At 31.5% G+C, this 18422-nt stretch overlaps 1 protein-coding gene across 1 annotated transcript; it reads left to right on the forward strand.

Moving 5' to 3' along the window:
- The first annotated feature begins 6863 nt into the window (after nt 1–6863).
- LOC126726637 (cationic amino acid transporter 1-like) lies at nt 6864–12007 on the forward strand. The gene is made up of 2 exons (XM_050431947.1): nt 6864–7346; nt 10467–12007. Exons 1-2 carry the CDS (start codon nt 6938–6940, stop codon nt 11813–11815), a joined length of 1758 nt encoding a protein of 585 aa, XP_050287904.1. The 5' UTR covers nt 6864–6937; the 3' UTR covers nt 11816–12007.
- Nucleotides 12008–18422: the final 6415 nt, after the last annotated feature.

The raw sequence follows: 18422 nt of genomic DNA on the forward strand, positions 1-18422 counted from the left end.
CATCTGCAGTCACATTGCTCCGCAGCCAAGCTTGTAAGGGCATGTGAAAAAAAGAAAATATGGCAAGATCCCCAAGGATTGACCCCAAACCTCCTTAGCCCAAAGGCAATCACGTAAGATATGAATTGTTGTTTCTAGATTGTTGCATCTGGGGTATTGTTCATTAATATTTAGGTGAGAAAAGGCTAAATATTGCGCTGTGGGAACTTAATTGCGCATGACTTTCCAAAGGAATAGTTGATCTTTTTAGGGCATTGTAATTTCATATCTAATTCCACAACTGTTTATCCAGAGGCACTCGTTTTTGTTGGTATAAAAATTTTGACGCCGAACTAACCAAGCAAATATCATTATTATGGGGCCATACAAAGGAATCTGGGAGCCCAGTAATTTGTGCCATTGGAATACCTTTAAAAAGTTGCTTAAGTTGTGTTAGGAGAGGAACATGGAGAGAGTTGAAAGTTCAAGTATGATTATTTCGCAATGACCTCACTCGACTGTGTTCTTCATTTTGAATAAGCAGTCTTGCAAGGCGACTCTAGAGGGTGCCCCCCAGGGATCCACTGGAATACCTCTAATAAGTTGCTCAAGCTTGTTGATAAGTATAGAATCAGAAATTTGAGGTTGAATCTAGTCTATATTTACCAACGTTAAAGAGAACTAATATTTAGAACAAAATAATAAAGTGAAATGGATTCAGTTTTTATCTATATCTGAGTTTGGTTTAGTATAGTTTTTATCTTTTATTGAAGTTTGGTTTGGCATTGTTTTGTGTCCTTTATTGAGCCTAAACATTTAGTTTGGATGAGAAAGAAAAAAAACTTTAATATTAAGAAATGTTATATCTATAAAATTTTCATAATACTTTTACAATAAAATCATAAGTGACAAATTATTACTGACTATTATTGATGGGGAAAAAAAATTCAGTGGTAAGTTCAAATTAGAACCTATAACAAATTACCACATTAGATTTTGTTGTGTAAGTATTGTAGAAATATTGTAGATGAAGCACTTCTCATCTTAATATTATATTTCCTAAATAAGGAGAAACATAGGCTTTCAGTTAATCATGCAAACATGTATGAAAAAGGCAAAGAGGTCCTTTTGGTTAGTCAAAAAGTGAGCCAAAACTCAACGTTTTAGCTAACCTCATTTTCCCTTTTTATTTTTTTCATTGATATGTATTGACATTGGTTTGATACTTTGAAATCGCCTAACTATATAAAAAGCATGAATAACTTTTCTACCGTAAGTTTGGTTTAATGTAGTTTTTTTTTTCTTTTATTTAAGTTTGGTTTTGTATAGCTTTTGTCATTATTGAGCCTAAACAATTAGGGCATGTTTGGTAGACTGTAATAGGCATTGTAATGTAACAGCTATTCCTATGGTTTAGCTATTCAATAGTTTGGTTATGTTTTTATTACAATGAATAGTCATTCCTTATGAATAGCTATTCTTTAAAATAAGGAATAAATATTCCTCTCTAAAAGGGCTGTAATAGCTATTCCTTAGTAGATGTAATAATTTCTAACATTAATATATTTCCAAATAAATAAACTTTCTATATCCACCTAACAATTATGGAAATAAAAAATCATCAAAAAATAACTCATCTCTTTAAAATTTTAAATATATTATTTTCTAAGAAATATAATTGTATGAATGAGATATTTCCTAAAATAGATCATATGTTTTATTCTAATGTTACAACTCACAACCAAACTAATGAATATGTTTAGTTATTCCATTACAACACATTTTATTCCCGGTAATAAAGATTACCATTCCTGTTGTAATTCACATCCAGTGTACCAAACATACCCTTAGTTTGGATGAGAAAGAAAAAAAACTTTAATATTAAGAAATGTTATGCCTATAATATTTTCACAATAAAATCATTAAGTGACTAATTATTACAAACTATTATTGGTGGGGAAAAAAAATTCAGTGGTAAGTTCAAATTAGAACTAATAGCAAATCACCACATTAGAATTTTTTGTTGTTGTTGTTGTTGTTGTTGTATAAGCCTTGTAGAATGTTATAGATGAAGCATTTTCCATCTTAATATTATATTTCCTAAATAAGGAAAAACAGAGGCTTTTAGTTAAACACGCAAAACTTGTATGAAAAAGGTGAAAAGATCTTTTTGGTTAGTTACTTGGTGAGCCAAAACTCAATGTTTCAGCTAACCTATTTTTCCCGTTTTATTCATTCTTTTTTTTTGGAGAAACATTCATTCATTTATATGTATTGACATTAGTTTGATATTTTGAGATCACCTAACTATATAAAAAGCGTGAATAGTTTTTCTACAGTAAGTTTGGTTTAGTGTTGTTTTTGTCTTTTATTAAAGTTTGGTTTGGTATAGCTTTTGTCCTTTATTGAGCCTAATTAATTAGCTACTAATGTTTTTCTATAAAAAAAAAAAAAAAAAAATTTACTGTTTTCATTTGTTTATTCATTAGTAGCTTAGGATAAAATTGTAAATTAAATTTAGAAGTGTAAGTTTGATTGATAATTAAGGGTTCAATCATGTAATGCACGTACAAAAACTATATAAATGTGAAATCTTAGAGGGCTTTAGGGAACTATAAAGAATTGCAATATATAACTACGTAATTTGCATGTATTTAGCGGTAAGTGATGTTGGTAGTATGAAATCCTCCAAAGTGATATTTTAGCCTAATATTAAAAATTATCATAGAACAAATCCCCAAAAAACTCCAAAATGAAAGGATTTGAATATTGTCTACATTCATCTAAACCAAGAAGAAGGGATCTAGTATCTTAATATGATGATATCTGTCATTAATAATAATATAATTGAGATAAAGTGTAATATCTTGCACCTTTGTGTGCAATAGTTATCAATGACTAAGATTGAAAATTCAAAAAATAATTTTCAATCTCAATTCTTGAACAAAAAAAAAAGTCTAAAAAAGTAAAAAAATGAAGAAGTAAAAATTTGTTATGATAGAAATGTGAGAATTTGCAACTAATACAAAATCTAGGGCCCGTTTGGTAGGGCATTTCAAACACTCATTTTCAGTTTTTAAACAACATTACATATATTTTTACACACATTTTTACTCACACGTATTTCAAAAAATTACAAACAACACTATTCAAACTTTTCTACCAAACGAGCCTAAGATTTGTACGGATCTTGATCCATACTAATAAGTATGAATCCGACCATACAAGGTATACACTAAAAATCTTGCATACCATTATTGTGGGCCTCTCAAACGTTGACTAGAAATTAAGTGTGATCAATATAAACTTCAAAGGTTCAAAAAGAGCATGATTTAATTAATTATTCGATTTTGAAATTTAAGTACCTAGATCAAAAGATAGTATTGACAAGAGAAAGAATTAAATTGGATCACATCAATTAATTTCTTTATTCTTAACGAAAATGAAATATATACCATTGTATATATTTCATACATTCTTCAATAAACCTTCAACTTCCACGTCTCAAACTATCTGTGGTATATAATATCCGTTTGGATACGTGTTTTTGCATCAACATTTGTGCGTTTGCGAGTTTTACTCTTCTTTTTTTTTGGCACGCGTTTCAGGAGCAAATAACACTGTTACGGGTACTGTTCATAAACATCAGTGGATCCGTGTACTGTTCATGAGACCCACAAATCTCACTTTTCAATAATTTTTTCATTAAAAATGGGTCTTATGATACTATTTACACATTTTAAAATTATTTTATTACAGTATTTTTAGTTTTTAATTTTTAATTTTTAATTTTTAATTTTAGTAAAATAAATTTTATCCAAACGGATCAATAATCCAAATGTGAAATGAACAAGAGGAAGCAACCAAACTAAAGTAAACATCTTTTACGATTTTTGCATCTTTCACCCGTGACAATTATGATCTCAAGTGGGTCCCATTCCCACATGCCGTAGGTTGCTCTCAAATCTCAATCTCATGATCCCATTCCCAGCTGTCCAACTAGATTCTTCAATTGAAAGATTCTATCAAAATGCGAATCTTTCGGCAGCTGCCAGTCGGAGTATTAATAGCATTCACAGTAGTGAAGTAAAATTTTTAACTTTTCAATGGTACAAAAAGTCATTATATTTTTTTTATCTTTTCATATTTATTTTAATTTTTAATATAATAAAATAATATAAATATTATAATAAAATAATATTTTATTCAACCACCGTAACACAACCACAACTACCACATATCACTGCACAGATACACGGATAGAGGAAAAGTAATCAGTAATGTAGACGTTGCACAAAGACACGAAGAGAAAGTAGTGTGTATGCAAAATGAAAGGGAGAAGAAAGGATAAAAAATAAGAAAAGTAGTATGAACGTAAAATAAAAAAAAATATTTTTTTTAACCTTTTAGCTACTACAGTGTACAGTTATTTTATAGAGTCAAAAAATTATTACTTTAGCTCTATTATTGTAAGGAACATTTTGAGTTTTAGTGGTGTTAAAAATAACTATATGGCTATTTAGCACCATTATTGTCAGTACAAATTATGAAAAAAGTGGTTTTAAAGTTGGGACAACAAATTATTTCACAATTTTTTTACAACAATTTTGACATTGGACCTATCGTTTTTATTCACCAATGATGGTTTGTCTTGTCATAATTATGGTAAAAAATTGTGAAAAATTTTGTAATTATGAAAAAAATTGTTATATAATGATGAGAAATGCTAATGAATGTCCTTAAGACACTGGTTAAGAATCCAGTTAAAGAAAGTTTTTATGGAAAAAGAAAAAACAACAATTAATGTTTTGATTGATTTTTTCATTTCTCATAAAAGTAATGTCAAAATTTTTCTAAAATGAATTTTTAATCAGTACCCTAAGGGCACTCGTTAGTATGACCCATGATAAGAAATGCTAATGACGATAATGATTATACCTTATTGTCTTTTCCTTTAATCTATAATTACTGTTATCTAGACCAAGTAAATTACTACAAATACCAAACAATTAATAAAAATACTGTCTTCTCAACAAAAAAAAACTGCTATGGTTACTGCCTAATTTACTTTGATGTATAATTACGACTATCCAGACCAAGTTAATTACTACGAATACAATGCTAATTAATAAAAATAATGTTGTAAATTACTGGTCTTGAATGAGTTTCCTGTTTCAAATTTTTAACAACACATACAAGGAGCTCATGTCAGAATCAATCAATCAATCGATTAATCTCTCTCTCTCTCTCTCCTCCACAGGAAATTATGGTTTAGGTAAAATTTAGGTATAGGTGAAGTATATTAGATTTTTTAATTAAATACGCTTTATTACATTGATCAATAAGGTAAACATAATTTATCTTTTTTCTTTAAAAGAAATTGAATATTTGAATTTAATTGAAAAACTTAATGTATTGTATCTTTTATTTTTAGAGAGTCTTAACTTATGACATTCGTTTTTGTTAATAGCTATTTATTATCAAATTAAGACATTAGTCAATTTTTATTTAAGTGGAAATTGAATTTCAAGTCTCTTATTTAACTATCAGAGATTTTACAAGTTGAATTAATTAGATTCATGGTTGTCAAAATCTTGATCTGGATCCTACTATTCTACGATTTTACGATCTCACCTGCCCAAAACGATCCGAATCTTTTAAGAATCTTTGCGATCGTTTAGGCTCGGTAGGATCGTATGATTATGATGATCCTAAACAACCTTAGTTTCTTGTAATCTTCTTTAACTTGACAGAAGGTTTAGTTGGACCCAAATGAAAAATAAAATTTCAATAGACTAAGTTTTTCCACTCTAATGTAGAGAGAGTCAGTTGGACCCAAATAAAAAATATCCTTATAGAGTGTCACATTTTGAAATTTTTGGTCTCTTTAAATTATGTTTACAAATGGATGTATGGTAATTATATCAATGAATGTATAATTTATGTGATTATTTAACTTATCAATGTATATTTTTTGTTTTTTTCTCAAATAATGTAGGATCTTACGATCTACTCACGATCCCAACTATCTCTCACGATCCTATATAGGATCCCGATTTTGACAATTTTGATGGAATACCACTACCTAATGAATTGAATCTAAAGATTGTAATAAATGTATATAAGTTTTACCCTTACCAAATTAAAAAATAATAATAATAGTAGTAGATAATTATACTTAGGTTAATAATCTATTTTAAGAAACTGTTTAGGTAAAGATGAAAAAAAAAAAACTTCTTTAACAACTTTTTTAATTTTCTATAAAAATATTACTTAAAATAGAATGTCCTAGAATCTTGCTGCTTAGACAGTAACATAAACAATATTATTAAGGGTCCGATTTAATTATCTATTTTGGAAAAATTTTTATAAAAAATTTAAAAAATTGTCAAAATAATTAATTATATATATTTTTTAAAATTTTTTAAAATATTTTATTAACGTATGCTCTAAGTACAGCACGGTAATAAACCCCATTATTAATACGTTAGCTGTGCTTTCAAAAAAGATTCATTATCATTCAAGAGGAAAAAAAGGAGATTCATTGTATTCGTTTAGGGTCTGTTTGGATAGAACTTATTTTACTGAAACTGAAAACTGAAAATACTGTAGCAAAATAATTTTTAAATGTGTAAATAGTACCGTGGGACCCATTTTTAATGAAAAAGTTGATAAAAAGTGAAGTTTGTGAGACCCATGAACAGTATATAAGTCACTGTTTATGACTGAAAAGTCAACAATATGCAGCTGAAAAAAAAAAAAAAAAAAAAAAAAAAAAAAAAAAAAAAAAAAAAAAAAAAAAAAAAAAAAAAAAAAAAAAAAAAAAAAAAAAAGGAAAACGCGGACGCAGACGTGAGACGTTGAATCCAAACATACACTTAATAATATCTCTCTCTTTCTCTATTTATTCTATATTCTTGGGAAGCAAACAGAGACAGAGAGAAGTGAGTTGACTCAGATGGGAGACTACGGAGGAGACGAAGGTGTTCGGAGAAGAGGGTGCTCGTGCACAAAAGAAGACTTTCTCCCCGAGGAATCGTTTCGGAGCTGGGGAAACTATGCGAAGGCGTTGAAGGACACACCGCGTAGGCTGAAGGACCGAGTTCTGACTCGGTCGTTGGACCAGACGGAGCTAGTGGATGTGAAGGCACGGAGCCAGCACGAGATGAAGAAGACGCTGAATTGGTGGGACCTCATGTGGTTCGGCATAGGAGCTGTGATTGGAGCTGGGATCTTCGTCCTCACTGGCCTTGAGGCTCAACAACATGCGGGACCTGCTGTTGTGTTGTCCTACGTCGTTTCCGGCATCTCTGCTTTACTCTCTGTCTTTTGTTACACCGAGTTCGCCGTTGAGATTCCAGTCGCAGGTATCAATACCATCCTTATAATCTTGTTTCTTTTTCTTATCTTTTTTGTTAATTTTTTTAATAAAATTATTGTAATAATATATTTATTTATTTATGAAAAATAATTTCATAATATTTTCCTAACAAATTATAATTGGTAAGTTATTATTTGAAAGTATAATTTAAATTACTTTTTTTTTTTGTCCGTAATTACTAATAATAATCTGTCATTTAAGATTTGTTGTAAAAATATTGTAAACATAACATTTTTCTTTATTTGTATGGTTAGTATTATGATTATCTTTCAAGCTTTAATGGTCATTTGATTAGGCAGTTAATATAGGTGATTGCCTTTTAAATGTATATATAATTGACTAATACGTAGGAAATTAAAGATTTGATCATAGGATTAGGATTTCGATTTTAAATTGTTTTTTAAGTCAAGGAGGGAGTATAGAGTATTTATTCTGATACGTTTAGGCTTTAGCTGTTTCTATTGGAGGTAGTTCAATGCTCCGTGGAAAGAGCTTTATTTATTTATTTTAATATTTGGAAATGCGTTGTTTGTCGACTTTTATTTATTTATTTATTTTTTAACTTAATTAGATTTGGAGGGAATTTTTTTCAACCCATTACATACTAATTAAATAAATTATTTAGATGTACTTTAAGTTATATAAACTATTTAATAACTCATTCTCAAAAAAAAAAAAAAAAAACCTATTTAATTACTCGTGTGACTTGTTTAAACTTTAAATAAAATATAAAATAGAAGTCAAAAGACAAAACTACCTCCACATTTTTTTACTCATTAAATTAAAAGTTTTAAGGGTTGATGTATAAATTCATTTGCATACAACAAACAAACTCAAAATGAAGCACCCACTCAAGTTATTTTAATGTTATTAACATTGATTCTAAAAAAAAAAAATGTTATTAACATTGTTTTGTAAAAAAAAAAACTTTTATTCTCCTTTTATATATATATATATATAGAGAGAGAGAGAGAGAGAGAGAGAAATAGAGATGGATGATTTTATAAATTAGTATTATTATTGAAAGAGAATCAACTGGAAAATATTGAAAAGTACTGTAATAATAATTGAGTTTGAGAGTTGAAAGTTCAAAACAACTTTTTAGACCGAATTTTGGATATCATTGTTTATCAGTTTTTCTGCCCGATGAGTTTTACAACTTTTACAACTTTTGTTTTCCTTTTGATTTTATCCTAATGGTTATTAAAAATTCAAGAGTGTCTTTTTTGAGATTGATTAGATAGAATTTTCTGTTGACTTTTTAGTTATGTTGGTGTAATTTGTGTAATTTATAAAATATTAGTTTTAATATTGACTTTTAAGTGAGGGCTATCTCTAGAATCTGGTGGCTGTTTTTTATAATATGATATGGAGTTATGGGCCACTCAATATATTATATTTAATATTCTTTGGACAAAAGGTCCAAGGTCTGATTTTGAAATCCCTGTTTGTCTTTATGAAAATGACGTAATTTGTAAAGAAAAGTCCACACACAATTGGTCTTTTCACCAGAACCGGAAGAAATATCCATGCACATGCTCTTTATAACGGTGCCTTATAATTATTATTTTTTAATCCTGCTAGATTTTTGTTTGGCCTCATGTGAATAAGATCATTTTCTTAAGAGCGTTATTTTAAAAAAAAAAAAAAATACTTTTTTTGTAAAATAATTTTATGAGAAAAGAAAAAAATAATTAATTTTTTTACCTTTTTTTATTTTTTATATTTTTCATAAAATTTGTGTTAAAACTTTTCTAAAATAATTTATCATCTACTCTAAAGATATTAGTTAATATAACCCTTTTATTAAATTTGGAGAAAAATTTGATAGTTAGTTTGTTGATACATCTTGATATTTGTGAGTTTTAGTTAACTCAATTAGTAAAGTCTCTGATGGTTGAATAAAAGATTTAGGTTCAATCTCTGCCTACATAAAAAACCGATTGGTGTTTTAATCTGATAATAAAGAACTATAATTAGGAGTAGACGTCATAGGTTGAAACTCTATAATTTACGCGAAATGAAAGATGTGTCTTGAAAATAAAGCTGGCCTTTTAGGTAAACAATTAATGTAAAAAGGGTTGTTGCGATGAAATTAGGTTTTCTTTTCTTTTTTTTTTTTGGAGAAAAAATTAGGTTTATTTAATAGCCAAGTGGTGAAATGCTTGTGTCGGCAATTAGCCATGTACAACCAAAACAACAGTAAGTAAAGAAAGAAAAAGCTTTCTGCCATTTGATTGACAAAATCTTATCATTTATTTAGTAATTAGGACAAGAAAGTTTAGAGATACAACTTTTGTGTTACTCAAATTTTGATCAATTTTGTTTTTATTCACCACTTTGGCAAATTGGGCAAAAAATTATGACAATGCGTGTCATACTCATACTCTCATCCTGAGTAAAAAGAATTTTGGAAATGCAAATAATATCTGCATTGCTTCTGAATGGGGGAGTAAAATAAGGGTCAATAATGACAAGCTGGGTCATAGTAATTCCAGACTCGATTAGAGTCCAAAATTCCAGGCTGACCCATCTAATACGCTCGGGACAGGTGATTTTTTTGGTTTCATTTGGTTGCCTCTCCAATTAAGCCTAGATGACAGGCTCTCCACTTGTTTCTTGGCCCATTAGAATTGATTCCTAGGTTTTTGTTGGCTGCCACTTCCAGTAATAGCTAGCGTCTGTGATTATCATTATTCATTAACCTACAGGGCAATCTCCAATGCGTTGAATTGGTTGTAACTTGTAAAACAATCTTACCCATTGGCTCAGAACCATTACTAGGATACGGCTCGTGTCATGTGCTTTTGTGGCATATTACATGTTGTGATAGTGATACTAATGCATGTTCCAATTAAGTGGTACACATTCGCGTACTGCGTTTAGTTGAGCTTAACATGTCTTGTGTTACTTGAATGTGAAAAAAAAAATACAAATAATTTTGATTTATTACTTTCATGATTCTGGAGATATTTGTCTTTTTTTGGTTAATTGTTAGTTAATGGGAATTCATGACAGCATCCTTTACCTTGACATGCACAGTTGAATAAAATTTATGTTACTTTAAACACTGGCTAATTAAGCTAACAAGATGTTTTCCTCTCAGGTGGATCATTTGCCTATTTGAGGGTAGAGCTGGGTGATTTCATGGCCTTCATTGCTGCCGGAAACATCGTACTCGAGTACGTGATTAGTGGAGCAGCCGTTGCCCGTTCTTGGACATCCTACTTTGCCACACTCTTGAACCACCAGCCAAATGATTTCCGCATTGTAGCCCATAGTTTATCACCAGACTACAGATACCTTGACCCCATTGCCGTTGTTGTCTTGGCTATCATTTGCGTTATGGCTGTTATGAGCACAAAGGGCTCCTCGCGATTCAATTACATTGCCTCCATCTTCCATGTTGCTGTCATTATCTTCATCATCATTGCAGGCCTTACAAAAGCAGACACCAAAAATTACAGCGATTTTGCACCGTTTGGCGCCCGTGGCATCTTTCAAGCATCAGCAGTGCTTTTCTTTGCCTATGTTGGATTTGATGCTGTCTCAACCATGGCTGAGGAAACAAAGAATCCCGGTCGGGACATTCCTATTGGTCTTGTTGGCTCAATGGTGATTACTACATTGGCATATTGTTTGCTAGCCGTGACGCTATGCCTGATGCAACCATACACAGATATTGATAAAGATGCACCATTTTCTGTGGCATTTGAAGCCGTAGGTATGGGATGGGCTAAGTACATAGTTGCTGCTGGTGCATTGAAGGGCATGACAACAGTTTTGCTTGTATCAGCAGTGGGTCAAGCTCGATATCTCACACATATTGCACGTACACACATGATGCCCCCGTGGCTCGCCATTGTGAATGAGAAAACTGGGACTCCTGTCAATGCCACAGTGGTCATGCTTGCAGCTACTGCAGTAATTGCCTTCTTCACATCGCTTGGGATTCTCTCAAACTTGCTCTCAATCTCCACACTGTTTATCTTTATGCTTGTGGCTATTGGCCTTCTTGTGCGTCGATACTATGTTAGTGGGGAGACAACAACAGCAAACCGTATCAAATTCATTGTGTTTCTTGCCCTTATTCTTGGATCTGCAATTGCCACTGCTGTTTATTGGGCCATATCTACTGATGGTTGGATTGCGTACGCAATAACTGGACCAATTTGGCTCTTGTCAACTATTGGGCTTTGGCTTTTCGTTCCACAGGCCAGGAAACCAAAAGTTTGGGGTTCACCATTGGTACCGTGGCTGCCATCACTATCAATTGCCATCAACATTTTCCTTCTTGGGTCTATAGATAGAGCATCGTTTGAAAGGTTCGGGTTATGGACTCTAATAATCTTGGTTTACTATTTATTTTTTGGATTGCATGCGTCCTATGACACAGCCAAGGAAGCTAGCAGTGCCAAACAGATGAAAAATGTTGAAGAGGGGCCCATGAATTAGAGAAGTTAATAAGAAATGTGTGATGCATATGTTTATGTAGTTTCTGTCCATATTATGAAGGAGATGATGTATGTGTTCATGAAAGAAAACTGAAATTCTCTTTCCAGGCTTTTGTTACATTTTTTTATTTTCTACGGGTTTTGTTGCAATGTAATTCTTTTACAAGTAAAAAATTTGGTACTTTTTTTTGTAGATTACATTCACACATGAAAGTTACAGGAACAAATTTAATTTGTCCTTTGTATGGAAAAAAGTATTTTGTATTAAAACTTATTTGGAATGTAGGACATCTTCTAGCTAATCAAAAGCCAGGTTAGTACTTAGTTATCTTGCTGATGAATTGCCCCATAATTCTATACAATGGTTGCCTTCCATCTCCCTCTCATCAAAATCCCCATCAAAGATCACTCGAAATCTACTCCGAATCACCAATCTCCACCGTTCAATTCCTTGTTTCAGTTTCACTTGGGCGTGTCTTTCTTAGGTAACTGCAATGTCTATAAGAATAAATCGAAGCCAATAACAAGAACTATGAGACGTGGGTTTTTGTTTTGAAGCTTTAGTTTGGTCATATACGTATTTGTTATTTTTTAATGGGTATCTGATAATTTTTGTTGGTTCATTCTCATAGTCATAGATTGTTGTGGTTTATGTCATAAGAGCATTCCTATCTAGTGTTCTATAAAAATGCAATTTTGATACATCAAAAACACTATTTTATTATTTTAACTCACCATTTTACAATTCACCATATATCACATCTTCTATTCTTCAATTCTATACAATAAAATAATATATACAAATATTAAAATAACATTAAAAAAACCAATAATATATAAAAATACAAAATAAAAAAACAAACCACCCCTACCACAACCTACAGCCCACCCCTGCTGCCAGCACCCATCAACGCCCCACATCCCACCCACCACCGTCTCACACCAGAACCACCATAGCAGAACACCAAAACCACCACCACAAATAAACAAAAACAAAAACAAAAACAAAAAACACAACCCAAGCAGTCTTATCCCACACACCCACCCACTGCTGCCACCAATCCACCCATCGTTGACCCACCCACCCATCAACGCCCCACATCCCACCCCACCACTGTCTCACACCAGAACCACCACAGTAGAACACCAAAACCACCACCACATATAAACAAAAACAAAAACAAAAAACACAACCCAAGCAATCGCATCCCACTCACCTGCCGACTACTGCCGCTAACCCACCCACCCCTGACCCATCCATCGGAACCCATCCACAGGCTGGCCCACCTACCATCGAATTCGCACATCAGAACCCACCACCACCTATTTGCCCTTCACCATCGCAAGCCACTGATAGGCCGGCCCACCCACCACTGAATCTACCCGTCACAACCCACCACCATTGATCTGCCCATCACCATCTGAACCCACCCACTGCCGAACTCACCCATCAAATCACTGCAAAAAAAAAAAAAAAAAAAAAAAAAAAAAAAAAAAAAATAGCAACAGAGATTGGCATTAGGTTGAGGAGGTGGCATGGTGAGGCTGAGAGGAAGAGAGAAAAGCAATGAGAGTGAGAAGAAAAGATGAGGAAGAATGAGAGAAGAGAGAAAAAAAGAATAAAGTGATGAGAGAGGAGAGAGAAAAGAGAATAAAAAAATAATAAAACTTTTACCATTCCTGTCTATATGCTTTCATTTTTGAGATTGTACTGTTCACACATGCCAAATATTTTGGCATTTAGAACACTTGATGTGAATGCTTTATGGGTGTTATCTTATTTGCTTGTATGTGGAATATGTTTTCACTATGGTTTGTCCTACCATCCATTCATAATAATTACTCTTTGTCATTTGATAAAGACATTTGTTCGTTTTAAGTGTAGGTAGGGTTCCTATCTCATATTTCTTATTAGGCCCAGTAGATTTTTGGTGTGTGCCAAGTTTGAATCCAAATATTTTATTTGACAAGAAAAGACTTTACCAGTTGAACTATAATTGGAACCGCAAATATATTTGTCTTTTTTTATTATTATTATAAACAAATATATGGATATTACACATGACAATGACAAATGTCATCTTTCTATTTGTGGTTGGAGCTTAAGACTAAAAACATGTTTGGAGTCAAACATTTTCCCAAATATATTTGTCTTTTGATTAGCAAGAATCCAACCATAGTTTTGAAGGTCAGATCAGACCGCTCAGATTAACTAATAACCAACTCAAAAGCCCGTTTTTAGTCACTAAGAACCATATATTACAACTAAGTCCGTGAATCATTAGAACTGCGGTTGAATTGACTGGTTCAAGAAACTAGTTGTGGCTTAAGTATGGTTCAAACCATGTTCATTCTTTGAAAAAATGGCTTAAACTTCAAATGACAAGAATAGAGCCCGTGAACAAAAGATCACAAATTGCAAGATACACGTGATCACCAAGGCAACAATGCCTCCTGTAGTTAAAAAAAAAGGGGGCTCCTATTATAAATTCTTCCGTTTCTTCCTATTTTAATATAGATGAAAGACATTTGGTAGACTAACAATCCAAAGGAAAAATATAGCCACCTTGCTTCAATAGAGAAGAACACGTCACCCAAATTTAAACAAAGTTTTTTGGAAAAATCCAAAAACCTAGAAGAGGTAAAAGCTCTAGAGCAATAAAGGGGTGTTTGGTATACCATTCAAACAACAATTTTCAGTTTTTAAACAACATTACATGTATTTCTACACATTTTTTCACCCACACGTATTTTCACACATATTTTCAAACAATAAAACACATGCTTTTAAGTGTATGTACCAAATACCCTCTAAGTCTTTCAAAATTTGTCACTCTTCATCTCTCTTTAAAAAAAAAAAAAAAAAAAAAAAAAAAAAACCCTAAGAACAACCTAGAGAAACCCAAAACAGTAAAATCAAATAAAGATTATCTTTCTTAAAAAAAAAAAAAAATTAGTCACCCCAAAATACACACACACACACACATATAAGTACAATAAATTAAAAGGGGAGAGGGGATGTGCAAGAAAATAAATGGGATGACAAGAAATTAAAAAGCAATAAGTAAAACCCTAGATGCCTAGGTGGGATGGGATTTCTTCCCCCTAAGGGTACTTCCTATTCATTGCCTAGGAGTTGGTCCAATACCCATCTAGGATAACCAACACAATAATAATAATCAACAACAACAATATATACATTGAAATAAAAGGTTAGATATAAACACAATATATACAAGAACATAGTAAAGATAAAGCAATTACATACATAAACAAAGTAAAAGAAAGATTTTTTTATTTTTTATTATATATATGAAAAGATGATTACAATAGTAGAAGGAATAGGATGAGTTTAATTATTAAGAAACTAACCTATCCCAAAAAAACCTTACCCACAAAGATTACAACAAAAAATGATGAGGCTTTTTTTGTAGGGTTTCCCAGATAGAGAAAAGATTTTTTTTTTTTTTTTTTGATTTTCTAAGCTATTTTTTTGGATCTCTCTCTCTCTCTCTCTCTCTGTTTTTTCCTATTTTTCCCTATATTTTCTCATATATTTTTCTACATGATTTCTTTTTCAAAATTGGGGGTGGGGGTATTTATAGGAGAATGTGGAGAATAGGGGGCTAGCATTAGTGTATCAGGATACACTAGTGCTAGCCGCCCCTTTAAAGAGGCGGCTAGCATTGGTGTATCCTCCTGTTTTTGCCATTTCACAAGCCCTTTTTGTCTTTTTCTAATTTCTGGCCCAATCTTCACGCAGCCTTTTGAGCTCTGTTTTCTTTGAATTTTATATGCATGAAAAGCTCTAGATGTCTAGTTTCCAATGGTCTTGGCCTTGTTTGATTTGGAGTTATGGTTGTCGTGATATAGCCCTTGTAAGGAGGGTGGCGCAAAGTTGAAAAATTTTGGATGTTTTCCTTGAAAATTCCGATCCGAAGCAGATATCGTCGAGCCCTTATGGTGAAAATTAGCTAAGACCTTGTTCTTTAAGATATTCTAGCATTCATATCTTCTAATAGCAGATATCGTCGAGCCCTTTTGGTGAAAATTAGCTAAGACCTTGTTCTTCAAGATGGTCTAGCCCGCTTGTTCTAGTTCTTGCCCAGTCAGTTCAATTTATTAAGCAAAGTTGAGTAAAAAATTGTTAGTTTTCCTGAAAAATACAGTGAAGGTTTTATTAGGGTTTCGATATCTTTGTGATATCTTGTCTGTTTTAACTTTGATTTTTTCCTGTAAACTATCGTTTCAAATGGGAAAATATATCATACAAGATTGTCCAAAATTCAACACAATCCAATAGTCGGATAAAAAAGTCAACCTTTTGACTATACCCAGTTAGAGTTTTGGTCTTAATTACTGTAAAATAGATTTTTCAAATGTTGTGACTTTTTGATTCACCATTCAAACCTATTGTATTTATTTTTACCCTTTTTGGCTTTGAAATTCATGATTTTGCACTTTTTTCAATTTTTTGATTTTTCTAGTCTTTGTTTTGATGCGTGAACCATGAGAATGTCTTTTGTAAGAAGTCTTTGTGCTTTCTAGGAGAAGGGCCTTAGTATTAGAAGTTTATGCCTTCTATGAGAAGGGCTTTTTGTATGAGTGTTTGATATTTTTTAAGAAGTATGGAGATGGTAAAAAATATAGATGTTTTGTGGGATGTAGTATTTGTAATATGTATGGGTAATAAGTATGGATACTTGGTGAGAAGTGTTTGTAAGATGTATGAGAGATATGTATGTGTATTTTGAGAGATAAGTAATTTGTAAGACATATAAGATATATGTATGGATATTTTATGATGATTGGTTATGTAAGATATGTGATAAATATGTAGGTATTTTGTGAAAGATATGGAAGTTTTAAAGGTAGTAAAGATATAAGATTATAACTGCTGGAGAGGTTGTAGTGACGGCTTGTGTTGCTTTCCAAAAGGAAATTTATTGTAAGAGAAGTGAAGAATGAGATGTGTTTATGCAGTAGAATGGATGAATTTCAAAATGAGAGAGTGAGGGAATGAGTATAGTATGGGTAATAGTAGTGTAGTAATATATGGAATTGTGTGTGATTTGGTCCTCTTTGTATAGAGTCAAGTTTGAAACTAAATCGATTCAACTGGAGGAAAGATCAGCAAATTCTTAAATTCTTTATACGAGGCATACACTTAAATTCTTACACACCATCATTGTGGGCCTCTCAAATGCTGACCAGAAATTAAGACAAAACGTTCCCATCCCACGGTCCAAGTGTGACCAATATAAACTTTGAAGGTTCAAAAAAAGCATGATTTCGTTATTCAATTTTGAAATTTAAGTACCTAGAAGGATATTATATTGACAAGAGAAAAAAATTAAATTGATCACATCAATAATTTATTTATCCTTAACGATATTGAAATATATACTATCCATTAGCAGCTCCACATTAGAGTCAGGGTGGTCATGGAACCACCCTGACCTGGAAAAAAAATCATTATTATATATAAAATTTAAAACTTTTATGATTTTTTTACCTTAAAAAAAATGTGTGATCACCCTAAATTTTTTTAGGTCTAATATAATTAAACTTTGGACAAAATTTAGCAATAAACATAGTTGTAGATTAAGGCTATAACTCTATTCAATATTTTTTTTTATTGAATATGAATTTTAACAATTCCACAATTAGATTACATTTTTTTTCTTATATCCTTCATACTTGCAAAATTTCAAGAAGATTAAAAATCAATAGCTTTTGTCTTCAATCAAATGTTTAATTTTCGAGTTTTTGTAGTCTAAGATTATACTAAAAAAATAAATTTATGGATCAAATAGTAAATAATATCTGATTGACATGAAACTTGACATGTGTTTTAAGAACATAAAAAACATACAATTTAACATTTAGATTTTCGAAATATGTAATCATATTAATTTGTTTAATGAAAGTTGTAATCTTAAACTGCAACTAAGTTTGTAGTCAAACTTTGATCATTTTAAAAATATATTGGAACTTTACAAACAAAAAAAAAAAAATCCAAAAGAAATTTTATTTACCTAAAATTTTGAAAGAGATACAATTTATAATATTGATAATGAGATATAACTATTTTTTTTTTTGTTAAAAATTATATAATTTAAGTTTTTTAATAACCACGTTAGAAAAAATTCTTAAAACTGCGGCTGATACTACAGTGTATAATCCACGTGTAACGGAAAGGAGGAAGCAGCCAAACTAAAAGCAAACATCTTTTACGATTTTTCTGTGTATAATCCACGTGTAACGGAAAGGAGGAAGCAGCCAAACTAAAAGCAAACATCTTTTACGATTTTTCTATCTTTCACACATGGGTGACATATGATCTCAGGTGGGTACCAATCCCCGTGGGACCTGCCGTAGGATCCTCTCTTGGACCTAATCCTAGCCGTCCAAATGGATTCTTCATTTGAAAGATTCTATACAGTTGCGAATCTTTGATTCTTTAGGCAGTTACCATTCTAAATACTAGAAGCTGTTTGCTACAAGTATTTAAATATATGTTTTTATTTTTTAAACAATATTACATATATTTTTATACATTTTTTCATCTACACGTATTTTTAAAAAGAATTCATTAACAGGTGCTA

Source organism: Quercus robur, chromosome 5 (assembly GCF_932294415.1).
Source record: "Quercus robur chromosome 5, dhQueRobu3.1, whole genome shotgun sequence".
Classification (NCBI taxonomy): Eukaryota; Viridiplantae; Streptophyta; class Magnoliopsida; order Fagales; family Fagaceae; genus Quercus; species Quercus robur.